The sequence below is a fragment of the Hemitrygon akajei genome, chromosome 9 (assembly GCF_048418815.1).
Source record: "Hemitrygon akajei chromosome 9, sHemAka1.3, whole genome shotgun sequence".
NCBI lineage: Eukaryota > Metazoa > Chordata > Chondrichthyes > Myliobatiformes > Dasyatidae > Hemitrygon > Hemitrygon akajei.
In genome coordinates, this window is record NC_133132.1 from 156,106,083 (window position 1) to 156,127,591 (window position 21,509).

At 38.3% G+C, this 21,509-nt stretch overlaps 1 protein-coding gene across 1 annotated transcript in view; it reads right to left on the reverse strand.

The window, feature by feature from the left end:
- Window positions 1-21,509, reverse strand: part of nkain2 (sodium/potassium transporting ATPase interacting 2) — a 575,123-nt gene that overhangs the window by 316,671 nt on the left and 236,943 nt on the right. Inside the window, exon 2 of the mRNA XM_073057368.1 lies at window positions 18,412-18,549. Within this exon, the coding sequence (XP_072913469.1) occupies window positions 18,412-18,549 (138 nt within the window). The remainder of the gene's footprint in view (window positions 1-18,411; window positions 18,550-21,509) is intronic.

Consider the following 21,509-nt stretch of genomic DNA (forward strand, 5'->3'; position numbering starts at 1 on the left):
AAAAGAGGACAATCTTTGTTCATCTCCTTCTTTTCAATTGCACATCTATTATTCCCAACCCTCACCTTCTCTGCGACTGAAAACAAATCTCTTTTTCTATATTCTGATGAACTTCACCCTTAACAAGGGTGAAACCACAAAAAGCATCTGGCCAAGTACTAAAGAACTGTGCTGATCGACTGGCTGGAGTGTTTACTGAGATCTTTAACTTTTTCATCAATAGTGATAATGTCTTCATTTTTCTGGGTTATGTTCTCATTTAAGTTTAGCAGTATATACATCTTATTGGAATTGCATGTGCTTGCATGGAGTGCTGATTCCTGTTTTCAGTGATGAAAGTATATGCTTGGAAGTTTTATCTGACTGTTGTGTAGATTTTTAAAGTCTGTTATTCCTCTTCCCCCTTCTGTCCTGGTAATCTAAGCACATTCGAATGTATATAATGGTTATCAAAATTTGTCATTTCATTTCTTGTTTTTCGTTGTAAATTTTTCAGATCGGTTTCGAACCAAGATATTATGCCAAAAGAATACATTAATATAGGTATAGAGAAAGAGTTTATTGCCTTTGTTATATTTTTACTGCTGATCTGTTTGGCAGATTACGCCTTGAAGTAAATTCTGTCAAAAATGTTTCCTTTATCATGCTATGATCTCTTTTTGTTCTTTGTTGATATCCCAGATATTTATATATTTCATATTCATCTATCATTTGTATTGTATCCTGCTGCTCTGTTTTGTATTCTATTAGCTCCATTGCACCTTTTTTAATGTTTAATGTTCTGCACTTATCCAGGCCAAAGTTCATTTTTATATCTTTTGAAAATAGTTCTGCTACTTGAATTAATTACTTTAGCTTAACTGATGAACGACCATAGAAGTTTCAAATCATCCATGTATAAAATATGTGTTAAGGTATAGCTCATTTTGTTGTTTCTAATTTGATATCCAATTTTTGTCTAGTTCAGTAAATTAGAGGGTGGGTTTAATGCTAGACAGAACCATAGGGGACTTAGAGAGTCGCCTTGGTTTATTTTGATAAGGTGATTACAGTACGCTGATGCTTCAGCAGATGTTGCAGGAATTTCACAAGTATTGGGTGTAGTTCATATACATTAAGAGCTTCTATTAACCATGAGTGTGGGACAGAGTCATATGTCTTTTGCTAGTCAATATAGTATCATGAAAGATTTCAGCTTTTCTGCCAGGCTTGATTTAGAATCACAGAATCTATTATCAGTTGTTCTTACATCCTTTCATGGCCTCATGGCTTCCTCTCTGCTCTTCTGTAAGTATATTGTGCTTATCTAAGTGAGTGATGATTAATTGTGAGATACATGACGTTACAATTTTATGTATAGTTTGTAAACAAGGGATAGTATGATACTTTGATGTATCTTTTGTGATTTCCCCTTCAGGTAAAAGATAGTTTTACTTTCTGTGAAAAATTCAGGCACTTTTTCAGGATTTTTAAGAAAATTGTGGATATGCATTAAAAAGTATGGATGAAGGCAAGTACAATTTTTAAGTTCAATAATTATAAATATTTTGCTTCCAGTATTTATCAGTTGTGGGTATTTTTTATAACCTCTTCAGTATATTCATTGTAACTACAGGTATTTACGTTTCTTCATTCGTGGGTGTGCATTCTTTTTCCTCCCTAATCCAGATTTCTTCTTGATCATGTGTCACCCTGTTTGACAAGATATTAGATCAAAGTTCATTATCTCTTGTGTTTGTTGGCAATTCTGTGCTGGGGTTGGTATCATTTTGGTGCATTGACTTAAATTTAAAATGCCCTTCATAAACCTTTTTCATTGTTTCTTAACTGATAATTGTGTTTTCTTTGTCTACGGTGCTTTTGTTAGGCTGCTCTTGTATGGACCTTATATTTCTTTAGCTTTTCTCTTAACTTTCTTGCTTGAGTTATCCTTTTTATACTCCATTAGGCAGCCTATTTCAGCTTTTAAGGTTTCAATTTTGTTTTTTAATCCTTTCTGTCATTTTGGTGTTTTCATTTCATTACTCAGTTTTGAATTTCTATTAATGAGTGCCTCTACTTTGGAGCCATTGCACTGCACTGCTGTTAATGCTGCACAGTATGTTATTGAGTGTAGTTCTTCAAATGTTTCAAGTTTTCCTAAATGTTATAGTAATATAATAGTGTTGAGAGTATCAACAAATCTTGCAAATTTTGATGACATATTTAGTTTCGGTATGTAGGGTGTTTTTGTTGGGTCATGCACTTTGTTAGTGTGGAGTTATATATTAGGATATTTTTGTCTGTAAGCTCAGCTTCATCATCAGCATTTTGTGGAGGTTTTAGAACCATGTATTGCTGTTAACATCTGATTGTGGAGCAGTTGAAATAATTGTATGTTGATTAGTGCTTTGGTGGGTTGCAACTTCATTATATTCTTGCATAGTATTGTCGTGGTCTTTAGGTTGGTTTCTTTCCCAGTTCTTGTGGAACTTCATATTTTATTTGGTTTAACATATCTATATGGATTAAGTTATTTTTTTTACTATAACTCTTCATTGATATGCTGCTTATTGTGCATTTACTTCCATGGAGGGAGATTATACTATAAGCTGTTAATAAAATTTGTCCCCGTATCCTGTCATATCAGTTTCAAGTTCCGTTATTTACTAGTTTACTTCTAATGAGCTTTTCTTCCTGTCTTTCTTCTCTTAGCTGATTCAGTGGTCACAGTTGTAAGTGGATATGTATTATTATTATTATTATTACTATTATGTCTTTCTTTTTGTACTTGCACAATTTGTGTCTTTGGTTGAACACACATGTTGATACAGTTTTTCATTGTTTCTATCATAATTATTATTCTATTATGGACTTATTGAGCATGCCCGCAAGAAAGTGAATCTCAGGGTTCTATATAGTGACGTATATGTACTTTGATAATAAACTTACTTTGAACTTTGATGAAAGATCTCAGATTTAAAGCAATTTCTCAACCCAACCTGCAAAGTGTTTCCAGAACTTCCTTCATAGAACATAGAACATTATAGTACAGTACTAGCCCTTCAGCCCATTCTATTGTGCAAAACTTTTAACTACTCTAAGGTCAATCTATATAGCTCTCCATTTTTCTATCATCCATGTACCTATCTAAGAGTTTCTTAAACACCCCTATGTATCTTCCTCTATCACCAACCATGGCAAGACGTTCCATGCACCCACCACTCTGTGCAAAGTATGTATCTCTGACTCCCACTCCACATACTTTCCTCCAAATACTTTCTTTTTCAAATTTCTGGCATCTGCAGTTTTCTTTGATTCTGATATTGATTCTGAAGAGGACTGGTAGAATTGTTCTACCTAAAGCCAACTTGTCCCAATGGGGTCAAATAGCCTATTTCAGCATATTAAGTAAGATAGTCCCCTAGTTTTGGAGTCTAAAATTAATGGTCATACGCTTGTTAGGGTTAATTTGGGACTGCCAGTTCAGGTCAGGAGTGGCTCACGTAATATTAGGAGACAGGAGTACAAGGGAGGGAGGAAGCGAAACAAAGGATTCCTTTGTGCCGAAACTGCTCGTGTCACGTGATTCAGTAAAACAGGGAACTCGTGAGAAAATGGCATTGGACCAATGAGAAGGACACAAGTGTCCAATATTATCAAATATGTATAACAAAGTTCAGCATTACCAAATATGTGTAGCGAGGGGTTGGGCTAAGGGAAAAGGGGTATAAACAAGAGCAGAAGGAAGGGGAAGGCAGAACGCGCCTTCTCCAGTGATGCTTGTGCACTCGCTGTGCCAGATACGATTCTGCAATAAAACCAAGTTTTGCTATAATCTGGTGTTGGTTGTCTCTCTTCCTAAACGAACACAGGGAAGAGTTTAAAGCCCAACAATTGGTGACCCCGACGTGGGGAGGGAAGAGACAACACAGGCTGATGGGTCCGACGGCAGACAACTTGTGGCCGCACCTCGATTAAGGTTAGGAAGTGCCTGTTATATCGAAGACTTCCACTAGATAGTTAAACTACTGAGTTAGATCTTGTCTGCTGACGGACCCCCATCAACCCCAAATTACTCTGGGAAAGATTGTTCCCGGTGCAGAATCGTGACTGGTAAGTACTCATTTCTTCTTATCTGTTTTTAGAAGGATCCTCCGCCGGGGCAAAGTCTTCTGAGTGAGGGTACCCGCCGCCCACGAAGGGCATAAAAGTCTCAGGAGTGAGGAGGATAAAAGTTACGCGGTACACCGTCGTGCACGGAGATACTGACGGCGCCTACCTTAGACTAGTTGTTAAGAGGAGAAATCTCCCACGCGAAGGTCAGGTTTTGAAAGGCGACTGTCCCACATTTGATCCTCTCCGTGTACTAGGGAGCCATGGAGCACTTCAACTTCAAGTTACCAAAACTCAGACATTTGCGTGTTGAGTAACAGAGTATATGAGAGTTTTTAGAAATATGGTAAAATTGATAACTGTGCTTGTCTGGAAGCTAAAGATAATGAAAAGAAAAGTATCTCTGATTTCAAATCATTGTTAAAGGAAGCAGAGAAGGAAAAATTTCCAGAAAATGATTTATTGAAACAGTTGCAGGAAGCTATTGTTGAGGCAGGAAAGTGTGCCTCTGTTGCTCAGCAACTACTTAATGATAAATGGCGGGAGGGCAGTGGTGTGCCTCCTGGGATGATGTTTGGTGGGGAACGGGGTGGACCAGACGGAAAGCTGACCAGGAGCCTGATAGAACTCTGGGCGTTGGCCAACGAGCTGAAAGAGCAGTCCGGGGTAAACAACCCAGTGGTAGATTGGCTGAATAAGACCTTTGGTAAGTGGGGAGCGTTCCTGGGACAGTTGGCTCTAGGACTGTCTATTTCAATTGCTATCTTTATCACGTGTGGTTGTTGTTGCATACCCTGTATCAGGACCCTAGTCGTCCGAACTATAGATCGAGCCTTGACTGGAAAGGATGGACCTCCACCGGCATACCAGGCACCCTTGTTCCCGGTGGAGAGGGAGGACACGGTCCTCCCGGAAACGGACGCACTATGGGAGAACACGGACTGGAATGGACCATGCAAAGGGGGGGATTATGAATCTATTTCTTGAATAAGTTTTCAGAAATGTTGCGTACTACTTGTAGAAATTGCTAATGCTTAGGGAACCCCTACCCTTATTTTGTGACCCTAGGTCAGACAAATCAGGAAATGCAAAAAGGGAGGGCATACCAAAGAGTGCCGGGGGGACGCTCGCCTCCCTGCCTGGTCCCGACAGCCGCGGAAAAGCTTGTAAGGGATGTGGCCTCAGGGAGGCCAAGGGAGGGAATGTTAGGGTTAATTTGGGACTGCCAGTTCAGGTCAGGAGTGGCTCGCGTGATACTAGGAGACAGGAGTACAAGGGAGGGAGGAAGCGAAACAAAGGATTCCTTTGTGCCGAAACTGCTAGTGTCACGTGATTCAGTAAAACAGGGAACTCGTGAGAAAATGGCATCGGACCAATGAGAAGGACACAAGTGTCCAATATTATCAGTGTCCAATATTATCAAATATGTATAACAAAGTTCAGCATTACCAAATATGTGTAGCGAGGGGTTGGGCTAAGGGAAAAGGGGTATAAACAAGAGCAGAAGGAAGGGGAAGGCAGAACACGCCTTCTCCAGCGATGCTTGTGCACTCGCTGTGCCAGATACGATTCTGCAATAAAACCAAGTTTTGCTATAATCCGGTGTTGGTTGTCTCTCTTCCTAAATGAACACAGGGCAGAGTTTAAAGCCCAACACACTGAAAATAAAATTTGACCTTGCTGGTCAGAAATAAGGATATTCCTTCATTCAGAAGATGCTTTATCAAAAATGCTTAGTAATCAATTGCATTTCAAAACTGAGATCAAAAGATTTTGGACATTGGAGGAACAAGGAGTAATGGAACAGAGATAGAAAATAGAAAATTAGCCATAGACTTATAGAATAGTGAAGCTGGCACATAAGTTGGTATATAAAAATCACTGCCATTCATTCAAAAAATGTAGATAAATAATGGCATTAACTATAAGACCATTAGACCATAAGATGTAGGAGCAAAATTAGGCCCTATGGCCCATCGAGTCTGCTCCATTATATCAAAATGGCTGATCCAATTTTCCTGTCAGCCCCAATCTCCTGCCTTCTCCCCATTTCTCTTCCTACCCTGATTAAATCAAGAATCAATCAACCTCTGTCTTGAATATACATAAAGACTTGGCCTCCACAGCTGCCTGTGGCAATGAATTCTATAGGTTCACCACTCTCTGGCTAAAAAGGACACTCCTCTATTCTGAGGCTGTGTCTTCTAGTCTTAGACTCACCCACCATAGGAAACATCCTCTCCACATCCACTCTATCAAGATCCTTCACAATTCGATAGGTTTCAAAGAGGTCACCCCTCATTCTTCTGAATTCCAGTGAATACAGGACCAGAGCCATCAAGCGATCTTCATGTAACAAACCATTCAATCCTAGAATCATTTTCGTGAACTGCTTTGAACTCTCTATTTCAGCACATCCTTTTCAAGATGAGGAGACCAAAACTGCTCACAATACTCCAAGTGAGGCCTCACCAGTACTTTATAAGGTCTCAGCAATACATTCTTGCTTTTATATTCGAGAACTATGGAAATGAATGCTAATATCGTATTTGTCTTCCTCACCATAGACTTGACTTGCAAATTAATCTTTAAGGAATCCTGCACAAACACTCCCTAGACCTTTTGCACCTCAGTTTTTTGTATTTTCTCTCTGTTTAGAAAATAGTCAACCCTTTAATTTCTTACACCAAAGTGCATGATCATACACTTCCTGATATTGTATTTCATCTGCCACTTCTTTGCCCGTTCTACTAATCTGTCTAAGTCCTTCTGTAGCATCTTTATTTCCTCAAAACTACCTGCCCCTCTACTTATATTTGAATCATCTGCAAATTTTGCAACAAAGCCAGAATTTCCATTATCCTAATCATTAACATATAACGTAAAAAGAAGCAGTCCCAACACAGACCCCTATGAAACACCACTACAGGTGGCTAACCAAAAAAGGCTATGTTTATTCACACTCTTTGTCTCCTGCCAATCAGATACTGCTTTATCCATGCTAGAATCTTTCCTGTAAAACCACAGGCTCATAGCTTGTTAAGCAGTCTCACTTGTGGCACCTTGTCAAAGGCCTTCTGGAAAATCCAAATACACATCAACCGATTCTCCTTTGTCTATCCTGCTTGTTATTTCTTTAAAGTATTCCAACAGATTTGTTAGACAATATTTTTCCTTGAGGAAACCATGCTGTCTACAGCCTATCTTATCATGTATCTCCAAGTACCATGAGACTGCTTCCTTGACAATCAACTCCAACATCTTCCCAGCCACTGAGGACAGACTAACTGGCCTATAGTTTTGTTTCTTCTGCCTCTCCTCCTTCTTGAAGAGTGGAGTGACGCTTCCAATTTTCCAGTCTTTCAGAACAATTCCAGAATCTAATGATTCTTGAAAGATCATTACTAATGACTCCACAATCACATCAGCCACCTTCTTCAGGACCCTGGTGTGTACACCATCTGGTCCAGGTGACTTACTTAACTTCAGACCTTTCAGTTTCCCAGAAACCTTCTCATACCGTTACACACCTGATAACTCCTGAAATCTGGAACTTTCACCATACTGTTTCTGTCTTCCACAGTGAAGACTGATGCAAGATAATTATTCAGTTCATCTGCCATTTCCTTGTCCTCTATTACTACCTCTCCAGTATCATTTACTAGCAGTCCTATATCCACTCTTGCCTCTCTTTTACACTTTATGTATCGGAAGAAACTTTTGGTATCTTCTTCAATATTATTGACTAGCTTACTTTCATATTCCATCTTTACCTTCTTAATAATTTTGTTGCCTTCTGTTGGTTTTTAAAAGCTTCCCAATCCTCTAACTTCCCACTAATTTTCGCTCTACTAAATGCCCCCTCTTTGGCTTTGACTTTCTCGTTAGCCAAGGCTGTGTCATCTTGACTTTAGAATACTTTTACCTCTTTGGGATGTATATATCCCGTGCCTTTTGAATTGCTTCCAGAAATTCCAGCCATCGCTGCTCTGCCGTCATCCCTGCCAGTGTTCTTTTCCAATCAATTCTGTCCAACTACTCTCTCATGCCTCTACAAGTCCCTTTAGAGTCTACTGTAATACTGATACACTGACTTTAGCTTCTCCTTTTCAAAATTCAGGATGAATTCAATCTATCATGATCACTTTCCCTAATGGTTCTTTTATTTTAAGGTCTCTAATCAATTCTGGTTCATTGCACAATACCCAATCCAGAATAGCTGACCCGTTAGTGGGCTCAACCATGAGCTGCTCAAAAAAGCCATCTCGTAGACATTCTAGAAATTTCCCCTTTTGGAATCTAGCACCAATCTGATTTTCCCAAGTTATATAGTTTTACAGACTTGAAGCAGTCACTAATATTATCCATCCCATATTTAGGATGAAAAAAGTTTGAAATAATTAATTTCAGAATTTGGGTTGGCACTGCAGCATAGCTATAACAGTGCCAGCAATCCATATTCAATTCCCACTGCTGTCTGTAATGAGTTTATACATTTTCCCCGTGATCACATGGATTTTCTCTGGGTGATTCAGTTTCCTCCCACATCTCAAAGCCTACGAGTTATTAGATTCATCAGTCATATGAGTGTATTTGGATGATGGTGACATGTTGAGTTAGAAAAACCTGTTACTGTGCTGTAACTCTAAATAATTCAGTATTTTATTTTGAACTTACGGGCAGGTTTTATACAGTAATAATTTGATCGGTATTCCTAATATTACAAATACCTTATATATCATGAGACATGGATATTATATATATATATTCTGACAAGACTGGCATTTTGGTATGTGATTCCACTTCATTACAATTTTAGTGACATGCTGACACTAATTAAAAGATTCACATATTTTAATAACTGCAATTTCACTGCAATATTATCCATACTGTCTATCGTTTGGGAGCTCATTTATATTTTCACTCATCACTTTCACCATTCTACTTCTGTGTTTCATATCCTCCTCGAAGCAAACTGCTTAAGGCATAAAATTCTCTGGGTGAACAGGTGTAGGGATTTCCTGATATACACAAGCATGACTTCCTCATGAAGTATTTGTAACTAAATGCTTCAATGGCTATACATAGTGACATCTATCTTCATGACCAATGTAGATAAATCCCTGCAAATCACATCTAAAACCCACGATGTTGTAAACATCTGCCATTAATTTTACACACACAATTTGCATTATGTAACTAATCCTCCATTGACTATAATTTGCTGTAGAAATTATTCTGCTGTTATCTCGGAGACTTTACTAAAGTTTCAGTTCACGTGCTCTGTTTACTGTAAATTGCAACTGATCTTTTGTAAGTAGACACTGCATGTTGCGTAGTTCACTTGCTTTAATACAATAGTTAAGTAGACTCTGATGTAACAGAGGATATAAAGCAAAAGTTGATAGGTTCTTGATTAGCAATGGCATCAATTGTCACGGGGAGAAGTTAAGAATGTGAGTTTGCGAGGGATAACAAACCAGTCCTGATGGAATGACAGAGCAGACTCAATGGAGCTAAATAGCCTAATTCTACTCCTCTATCTTATAGTTTAACACAGACTTATTATAATGTATCAATGTTGCTTTGTCCAGTCTTCAACTTATTCACTGATGAGATGTTCTGTAAAAGTGCTGGAGCCACTCAGCAGGCCAGGCACTAACAGTGGAGACATAAACAGATAAGGGGTCACTCTTGAAACATTAGATATTTTTTTCTTCACAACTGCTGTCTTACTTACCGAGTATTTCTGCATATCTTGTTTTATTCTTGGTGTCATTAAACACCTTTGTTTAGATAGTTTATTGCAGAGCACAGCTCTTAAACGTTCTATTGGATCTGATTTTATCAGAAAGCTGACTATATTTGGGCATAAATGAATATAAGCATAATTCACATAATTATTTAATATTTATATTGAATAGTCCTTTAGAATGCAGAAAGAAAGCTTTTACAACATCAAATCTATGTCAGCTCCCAGAACATTCCCCTAGGTTCTTTTCGTTCACTTTCTTAGTGCAATCAATTGACTCTCACACGCCAATCAACTGTCCCCTGGGTATCTTCCCAGCCACTTTCTCAGAAGGAAATTTTACTGACACTAGTTAGTCTGCCAACACAGCTTTGGGACGTGGGAAGAAAGCAGATACTTGGGTGAAAACCCACAGCATCGCAAGGGAAACATGCAAACTTCACACAGACAGCACCTGAGATCAGGATCAGAACTCGGATCTCTGGAGCTGAGAAGAGGCAGCATCTCCCTCTGAACCAGTGACCAACCCAAATGACAGGTACATATATGGATGTATTCTGACACTGCACATGCAGTGATCTTCAAAAGTAGGAAATACGAGTTTTGATGCTACTTCTGAGGCACCCAATGACATATAATAGCCTACGGACAAGTGTGGTCCACTCATACAGAACCAAAAATTCCTACCACTGTGAAATCTGCTTGAACAGTACCAAAGGGGACTTGCCCAAGCTGCCTTCAGTACGTGGAGTCCTGCACTTTGAACCAGTTGCAAGTGCGCTTTCTATTAAAAATTTACCATTCCTTTAGAATCTCAACACTATATCCTACAACTATCCTCGACTGCAAAATCATGACCACAATCAACCCACCTCCCTCCTAACGCTCAATCATCCACCTCTTGTCCTTATCTGATCACAAAACTGCCTCCACCCTAGGAGCCAAATGTGAAACTGCTGAGGTCTCAACCCATTACAAAATAAAGGTCTGTATTACAGATAAACAAAACTGGCCATTTTCATTTATATGCCAGTGAACAGAATTCTAAGCATGCATCTGAACACCAAAAGGCCGATAATATCACAAGTGTATAATGAAGCCTTCAAAGTAAATTGTAACAGCAACTAGTCTTAAGAAATCTACAATTAAGTTTCAATTATGGAATGGATAATCTATTTAACATTCTACTGTAAAGTGTGCTTTAAAACACCACTAATGATGCAGTTACATAATTAAGCATAGCAGTACAAGAACCAGCCGTAATTGATGCATGGGGTCTATAGGGAATCAAGTGCAAAACAGAGTATTCGAAAATAATGCTAGAGGAAGATAATATAGCAAAGATTGGAAATGTATGACAGGTCAGGGGCAGATTTCTTCAGTCCAAGTAAATAGAGTACAAAATCTACAGTTATTTTACTTCCTTTTCCCCAACTGCTATCATAATATAGATTCATTGTGGAAGGTTTTAGAATGAAACATATGAAAACTGAGTGTACTTACAGGATTTTTTTTCAGGAACTTAATAAGCAGCAAGCCAGGATAGTATGATTAACTGGACTTAATTATCTCTACTTCCTTTATTTCAAATCACAAACATTTAATTGGATAGAATAGTATGAGGCTATGCAGTACATTTAGTCTGCTGTAGATCTGCCTGATGATATCCTTAATTTTTCTTTGAATCATCAAAAAACTCTACTAATAAAATTGGAAAATGCTGAAGATAGTCAACATATCACCTGCTGAGAACTTTAGTGTAATCATCCAATTTAATACGTCAAGTTATATAAAAGATTTTTATTACTGCTGTCATTTTCCAAATGTGCTGGTGGCGTAGTGGTACAGCGGTATCTGCATCCGAACCTCGGAACGAGAGGCTCCGGGTTCAAATCCGGCCGGCTCTTTGCACCCTTTCAATCTGTGCTGGTTGAGCATCGAGCTAGTAATTTGGCTTTGTCAAACAGATAAACGCTAAAGAAACGGCAAGGCTGCTGATCCATGTGCCAAACAAGGTGCAGGGGGAAGGAACTTCACCTTTTACCATTTTCCAAAAGAGAAATAAAAACCTTTTAAATTAATAAATAAAGGAAAACTTGCATCGAATACCAAGAATTGCTTGAGTTTATCACAACTGAACAGTGTAAATAGTGAGATATAGACTACAGCATCAGGAAGCCTATCATTGGCTTTATCGTCGTATCAGAAAACAAATAGCTTCTGAATCTGATTTGTGAACTGTGAACACTAATGTTAGTGAAAGCAGCTCAACCCAGCCTGGCATGACTACTGGAGGTATTCACACTCGGCAGTGGATGGCACCAATCCAAATATAATATGAACTTTCTGCTAGCCTTGTCTGATTGGATCATGCTGATCCAATTAATGCCCATGTTAATTGTGCATGGGAAACCTGCTTCTTAGCTGCAACAAGGTATCTGCAACCACCTACATCCTCTCACTGAACCCATCCTGACCACGTGTTATTTAAAAGAATTTGAAAGGCTAAGTGGATAATTAAAGATTCCATGCTCAGCCAGAGTCATGGCACTGTATCTAGGGATTACAACTCAAATATTCTAAAGAAAAAACAGGTCAGTCAAACAAATTGAAACTCAATCAACAGTAAGCCTTCAAGATATTGAGAAAATAAGTATTCCATTCAACTAGCATGTAACATTAGAATTTACAAAAGTCATTCATAGGAGCATAACAACACATGAAATAGAATCAGTTGGGGTTACTCGGGCTTACTACACCATTCAATAACATCATGGTTGATCTTTTACTTCAGTGCCACTTTTTTGTTCTAACCCTCAATCTACAATTCCCTTAATATCTAAAAATCAATTGATCTCTGTCTTGTATATTCTCAGCAACTTAGTCTCCACTGCTTTCTTGCATAGTAAACTCCACAGATGCACAATTTGCCGAGTGCAGACGTTTCTTCTCAAGTCTGTATTGAGTGGCTGAACCCTGGTTCTACACACTCCAGGCAGGAGAAACAGGGTTGGACTTGATTGTCAGAGGCTGTTCGTCATGCACGCCATTTGGAGCACTTTATAGGTAGTGGGTACTTATTCCCACTACAACCCCCGGCTATGACCACCTTACGACTTGGGAATACAGGTCCATAATTCATTGAAATTGGCGTCACAGGTAGATAGGTTCATAAAGAAAGCTTTTGGCACATTGGCCTCCATAAATCAATGTACTGAGTATAGAAGATGGAATGTTATGTTGAAGTTCTATAAGATGTTGGTGAGGCCTGTTTTGGAGTATTCTGTACAGTTTTGTTCACCTACCTACAGGAAAGATGTAAACAAGTTTGAAAGAGTGCAGAGAAGATTTACAAGCATGTTGCTGGGTCTGGAGGACCTGATTTATAAAGGAAGGTTGAATAGATTAGGACTGTATTCCTTACAACATAGAAGACTAAGAGGAAATTTGATAGAGGCATACAAAGTTATGAGGGTAAATGCAAGCAGGCTTTTTCCATTGAGGGAGGGTGGGTCTAAGACCAGAGGTCACGGGTTAAGGTTGAAGGGTAGAAGTTTAGAGGGGTCATGAGAGGAAAGTCTTTAGTCAGAGGGTTTGTGAGACTGTAGAATGAGCTGCCAGAACAAGTGGTGCATGTGAGCAAGTTTTCAACATTTATGGGAAGTTTAGATGGGTGTATGTATAGTAAGGATATGGTCCGGGTGCAGGTTGATAGGAGTAGGCAGTCTGAATGGTTTTGGCAGGGTCTAGATGGGCCAAAGGGCCTGTTTCTGTGCTGTACCTCTCTATGATTCTCTGACTTTATTGAGGTTTAGACTGCTAAACTCTCCTCACAAGATCTTTGGAGAAAAATAGTAAACTCTATACTGCACCCTCTCTTTCACAAGTACATCCTTACATAGATAGGGTGACAAGATCTGTACACAATAATCCTGGTGTACTATGTCTAAGGCTCTAAGTAACTGGAGCAAGAAGGAAATATTGCAATAAAGGTCAATATTCTGTCAGTATTCCAAGCTGTCTGGCATCATGCATATTAAACTCTCTGTGATTTGTCAACAAGGACACCAAGGTCACTCCAGAAAGGTAGTGCTTTTCTAGCTCTCATCAGTTATAAAAGTACTGTGTGTTTTTATTTTCACCAAGATGAAGAACTTTCTAATTTTCATCATTATAGTCTTTCTGAACCATCCTTGGTACTTAGCCTATTTCAGTCACCTAGAAAACGTTTTACCTCCTCCCCATGAGTACTTATTTTGTACCATTAGCAAATTTAGATATATTGCTTGATTACATTTTCCCACTGAAATAGGCTGTGAACAGATGGAGATTCAGCACTGATCCAATGGTACTCCGCTGGTCACATCCCCTCGATTTGAAAATGACTCAATCTGAGTTTTCTGCCAATTAACCAATCCTAAATTGCTACCAATACCTTGCTCCAACAATGTACAGGGTGTTTCTTTTTGAATGATCTCCCTCATGGCACTTTATCAATGGCTTCTGAAGGTCAAATTTCACCAGTTAACAGAGTCATCCATTCTATTCTGTAAGTTACAACCTCAAATAGTCCTAACCAATTTGTCAAACTCTTACCCTTTTATCGAAGAAAACTCTGCCCAATTCTTTTAGATTTTCTTCAGCAATAGGTTATAACAGATTCATACAGCTCTCTTACTGCTGCTGTAAAGCTAACTGATTTAGTTGCATATTTTTACTCTCACCCTATTTCCAGAATGTTAGGCTTATTGCTTTTCCTCCATTCTGTGAGAAATGCTTTAGAATCTATCCACATTCAAAGTCCAAGTACATTTATTATTAAAGTATGTACACTGTATACAACCCTGGGATTCATCTTCTTTCAGGCAGCTACAAACCAGTGAAACATGGCAGGATCAACATAAAACCCCACATTATAAAGAGCGTCAAGCATCAAATATGTGAAAAAGAACAAATCCTGCAAAGATTAAAAATGTAAACTAATAATAGATGAAACGCAGAGTCGCTGACAGCGAGTCCAGAGCCACAGATTCCGTTCAGTGCTGATGCCAGTAAAGCCTCACAAAGTTCATCCTTCGCCCTCGGCCTCAATGCCCTAATGTTTTAAATCTGGATCAGTGTGTAAATTGGCTACACATCAGTTCATTTTTCATTCTTGGGGTGGGCCTTGCCACTTCAATCCAATCCGAAGTTTCAATCTGGCCCGAAGTCTACTTCAGCAATGGCTACCTGGGCCATAACTGCATTCCCGAGAGTCCGGTTCACCAAATCCTTCGGGATACCAAAAAAAATGCCGGGCTGTGCAGATAGTTCAAAAGCACAACTCCCAAAGAGAAGTTGCAGTCTATGGATTGCAGTGATTATAGTTCAGAAAAAGTATATTGAGTGGAATAATTAGTTTTGTTACCTGCCCGCAAGAATCCATTGTGGCTCGCCAGCACTATCTTGGGCCATTAGACCCAATGGTCTGTGCCTCCATTATGTCCATGGTCACCTCCTTCAAAATCTCAGGAAGCAGATCATCTTTGAGGTGACTGATTGGTTTGCAGTCCAATTTATTTCTCCAAGATTTTTTTTTTAGTAATGCTGATTTCTTTAAGCTCTTCATTTATTCCTGGCTCATGAGTACAGCTCCAAGAATAATGGACAGCATCCAAAACAAAGCAGTCCATCTGACTGAAACCCATTCCTACAACTCAACCATTTACTCCCATGATCATTGATGCATTATAGCTGTAATGTATATCATCTGCAAAATGCAGCAACCGGACTTTTTTACACTAACAGTGTTCCCAAAAATACAACAGCAGCAGGCATATGGAAACAGCTGCGAGTTCTGATCCAAACTGCACACCATTTAGACTTGGACATGTGTTACTGATCCTTTTTCATCAGTGGGTCTTAATATTTCCGATTCAGCTGCATCTTCATCACACAAGCCGCTGTGAATCAAAGTGACAGCTCATCAGCGCATTTTCTCTGGCTATTAGGAATGGGCAGTAAATGCTGGTCATGTCAGCAATGGACACTAGTTCATAGGTGAACAAGAAAAGTCTTGATTCTTTTTAATCATTGCTGCGCATTACCCCAAAAGAGCAAACATTTTAAAAGGTGGGAGCGCAAGAGAAGAATAAAAAGTTTGAAAACAGAAAAACAAGACCAAAAATCTCTTTGATGTTGTTTAGGAGATAAAATAATGAATATCCAGTGGGAATCTGTCAAGCTTAATTTTGAAGCTGGAATAAAATTAAAACCTGATCCAAATCTGATCTGAGCACTACCAACCAAATTCCAGTCTGGGCCTGAGAACGTTTTCTATAGGGTCCTATCTTGAACCCAATATATAATTTTTCCTTTTAGCTTTTCCCTTCTACCATCAAGACTCTGAAACTGTCCTTCCGTACAAAGTAGCAATTCATTTGCCTCTCGTTCAAATCTTTGGACTGCATTCAGTATTCATAAATGTAGTCTCCACTACAATGGAGACACCAAATTCAGATTGGGTTACAGGGACGGACGATGGGAATTGAGCGTACAGTATATATCACAATACTAGATACACCTAGGCATGATGAAAATGGAAGAGTTTGTCATGAAGCCCAAGAAGAGTTTATGTGGAGATTCACTAGCATTAATGAAGTTTTATTCAGCAATACAGTGTCGAATAGACCCTTGAAGCTACGCCATCCCAGCAACTCTCGACAAACCCAATTAACCCTAAACTAATCATGGGACAATTTACAATCACCAGTTAACCAACCCAGTATGTCTTCTGACTGCGGGAGGTAACAGAGGATTTGGAGAAAGCCCTGCATTCCACAGGGAGGAAGTACAGAGATTCCTTACAGAATGACGCTGGAATTGAACTTTGTCCTCTGGATCAGCCTGAGCTGTACTGGTGTCACTCTAACCTCTATGCTACCGTGGTGCCCTGCTTAGTTATTATTTCTAAATGCTGGACTTCTTTACACCTCCTTTCCCTAATGCCTCAACGTTTAATTGAACCAAGGTATGGTTCTTTCAGAATTTGTCAAAGAGCCAGATACACTTTGCATCTGGGACCTCAGCTTCATGCCAGCCAAAGCTGATGCATTAACAAAGCTCCATTCAGTTGAAATGGTAATTCACAGGTAAATTTATCAGTGTTTTTATTTCAGTGTTAATTTTTATTGTAAATTAATGATAACTTTGTCTTTAAGTAAGTGCATTTTTTATAATTTTATATTTAAATTATATTTTTGGTCATCACGGACAGTTGAAGCAATGAAAAGACATGAGCTGTCAGTTGACATCAGAGTCACACATAGGCTGTGCCTTAACTACCCTTCTCAATGCTTACTGACCAACGTGTTACACAAGAGTGCCTTTCAGTGACTGAATGTGCATTACAAACCACAGAGCTGCAAAGAGTTCACGCCTGCTGGGCTAGCACACATAGAAACAGTGAGGCATGGGTGGGGGTCAGTTCAATTCTGTCCAATGACTGTTTCTCTCATCTCCAATGTCACCAAATCAATATTTCAAGTATTTCCATAGAATTTGAATTTTATTCCAAACTGCTCTTTATATTTTAGTCTTCTGGCACTGCTAAATATTGACAGCCACAAAAGAAATGAATTCAACAATTACTGTTAGAAAATAACATTAGAAGGTAAATGAAAATAATTCTAAAGCCACACAAGAATTGTTAAAATTATGCTGAGTCTTCCAGTATTGTAAAAAATCTGCCATCAACCCAACCAATATTAGGATTCTATAACTTTACTGCTCTGAAGAGAAAAGCCAGGTATCTACCATATTATTTTCATTTAAAAGTAGCTCATTATGGTGATCATTAAGATTCTCCCCTTTCTTCCTGTGACCTCATGCGTTCCTCCAGGTACTGCAGTTTCCTCCCATAGTCCAAAGTCATACCAACTGGTAGGTTAATTGGTCATTGTAAACTGTCCCGAGGTTAGGCCAGGGTTAAATCAGGGGTTGCTGGATGACACGACTCAAAGGGCCGGAGGGATCTATTCTGCGCTGCATCTCAATAAATAAATAAATATCATGAGTGGGATGTTGAACAATGTGACATTGCAGAGATTCTTCAGTGCATTTGGAGCATTTACAGTAGCACCTACTTTAGTTTCTGCAGCAAAATACACTCTTGCTTATTGATACTGAATGCAGTGATACTGCATGCAATTCAGTGTTGTGAATAACTTAAATCTTACAATTACTCAGATTTGACATATATTGATATGTATTTTAAATCATACCTTGAAATCTCAATAATTTGTTATCTACTTGTAAACTCATGGAAACCAGTTTAAATAATAATTCACAGCGATACATAACTATAATCAATCTTTGAAGGTATCTTATCATTTAACTATATTTGAAACTAAATTAATGGAAAATTAAAACATGATTCAAAAGACTAACCCAAAGACCAAGTAAACATAAGCTCTGCTTAATTTTCTAATCCAGTTATCACTCAACATAATAGTTTTTTTTAACTATTTCCCTCCATAACTCTTGATACAGTTAATCGACTTTAGAATTTTAAATGTTCTACTCACCCTGATAACATATTGCTGTCTGAACTGGATAGTTCCAAATAGGCCAAAAATGATAGTGATAATGTGCAAAAAGTTAGCCAGGATAGGTGCCCATTGATAGCCCAGGAAATCAAAGATCTGCCTCTCCAACACAAACACCTGTTTAAAAAAATATAGTAAAGAAACATTAGCATTGAATTGTAGAGTTGTATTGCAGAGGATCACCCTCTTTGTCCCAGCATGTGGTGCTAATCTTTTTGACCATTCACATTAATTCTCTCTGTTCACATTAGGATTTTTTCCTTCTATGACTTGCCTATTTCAGTGTCTGTCTAAATATCACTTAACGGGAGTGATTGTATACAACTGCATCACCTCCTCTGGCAGCAAATTCCTGATACTAATCATTGCTATTCTAGTCGTGGGAAATAATTCTGACTTCTTCTGCCTCTATCAGATGAACTGTCAGCACCCTTCATCCCAGCAGATGCAAACCTCACTCCACAACTGAAGTCCTCCAACTCCCTGGCAACGTCCCGTTAAATCTCTCATGCTGTATCTCTATTACACACATATCCTTCCTTTAGTCTGGTGACCAGAACTGCACTCTAAATATGGTCTAACGAGTATTTTGTAAAGGAGAAACTTGACATTACAACTATTATATGCAATATCCAGATGCATGAAGATAAGCATACCAGATCCTACTATCCTATCTCCTTGTGTTGCCACCTTCAGGGAATTATGCACTTAACACCAAGCTCCCTCTGTTCATCAAAATTCTTTAACAACTTACTATTCCTGTATATGTCCTACTCTTACTTGACTTCCCAAAAGCATCACCTCACAGTTGTTGATATTAAATGCCAATGTACTGACTTGCGTAATATCTGATTTATATTCTGCTGTAGCCTTAACCCACCATCTTCACTATTCACCATACCACTAACTTCCATGTTATCTGAAAACTTACTAATCATAGTTTTTACATTCAGGACATTAAAATATACCACAAACAACAAAGGTCCCAAGAGCAATTCCTGTGGTGCACCACTAATGACAGACATCCCAAACCACATAACATCACAGCATGATCAGTGCCAATGTCAATGTACTGTCTTGCTCAGAAGTTACACACACTTTGTTTCTTCTTTAAGACTAGTTTTCAAAGAATGCCTCAAGTTTAAAATGCATTACTCATAAAGAATTTTACAAATAGGAATCTGAATAACATTAATATTTTGAATTATAAGTGAAATGCTTTCATCTTTAACATGCATTAAAAGTTAACAAATGTGATATACAATTAAAGTGGTGTTACACTTCAGACATAACACATATATTTCTGTTTTATTTGTCTATCATGAAAACTCAATGATATTAAGGTAAACAAAACATGACTTTTCATTTGATATTTAGGATGACAATATTGGATAGCTCTCATGAATGGGCACAAGGATGTATTAACATGTGCTCATTTCCCTTATTAAGATAGAATGCCTAATAAATATGGCACTCATCAAAAGAGTTTCAATATTCAACCAGACACAACCATGCTGTCAAATGGGGGCAAGGGACCCATTTGTTTGTAGTTTCAGCATTACTTAATATTGAAATGTGTACAAATCTAATCTGTACCACTTAAAAGCGAAGTGCCTTAGATCACAGAAACTAGTGCGCAGTTTATTGGGACTTGTCAAGGATTGTTCGTTTAACAGAAGAGAGCACAGTGCTGTGACTTCCCAAAGATATATTAAAGAGATGAATAGAGCAGAGATGTCTCATTTCGTAGTGTGACCAAAGGAGCCTCCACAACTCAGAAACAAGAGGGAGGAGATCATTGTAGTATTTATTTAACAAAAGACTAACCAAAAGAATTGTGATGTGCAATTACAAGAAGCCCAAAAACAATATCACAAATTTCTTTCAATCTGGAAAATGTTTCTTCAAATATGGAAACTGCCACTGCTATTTCACTTAAGAACAATGCGAGATGGAAACTAGAGAATTGGACCAATTAACCCAGCATCTGCTGCTGGGATTTTACAAGAATCTATAATTAAGGACAAAAAGACTGAACATCTTGAGATGTTTCAGTGGATAAGAGAAAGCCAAGAATGTTTTAGAAATTGAAAAACATTCTTTGCAGAGTTCATTTTTGTTATATAAGTGATGACTAAAGTATTGAATAAGGAACATCAGTAGGTGTTGTTTATATAGATTTCCAGGAAGCATTGATGATGTCAGAGATTACAGTTGAAACTTGACAATAGCTTCAATTAATAAATTAAAAATAGATTTAAAATATCTTAAGATGCTTCATAGGCATGTCATCAACCACATAAAATTGATAGCAAAAGCACATAATGAGATATCAGAATCAACACATACAAAATGCTGGAGCAAACTCAGCCAGTCAGATAGCATCCATGGAGGAAAACAGACAATCACTGTTTCATCAGGACTCGACGCGACCCAAAACGTCAACTGTTCATTTTCCACCATACACACTGCTGAGCTCCTTCAGCATTTTGCGAGCGTTGATCCAGATTTCCAACATCTGCAGAGCTTTGTAGGTCTGTAATGAAATATTAGAGTAGAGTACCAAAACTTTGGACAAGGTAAGTCAAGCCCAAAGTTAATGAAGGCACATCTGAAGATTTTGGTGCACTGAGGCATAGACTGATTTAGGAAATCCTACCAGCATGGATATAGGCAAACATGACAAGAACATTAATATGCTGTGCAAAAGTTAACTCCTTGTCAAAAGTAATATCAGGGTTATGAATATTTTCATTCCATTTCATAGAAGGTAAGAGGGATGGAGTCTACTAGGAATTAAATCAAATAATTTATCAAAGAACACAAGATGATAATGAACAGAAGATGGCTACTGGTCATTCAATCAGCAGATAAACAATTTTTGCAGGTTTTGAAGATTAGGAATAGCACAGACTAAAAACCGGAGTTAGGTCTTTCGGGACTGATGCTAAAAAAGAAATACTACATGCATGGGAAGATGTATAATTAGCTTTGTCCTCGGATAATAGCATTGTTAATTTTAAATTTACGATAGATAATTTTAGTTTAATAAATTGTGGCAAGGATATTGGCAGGAA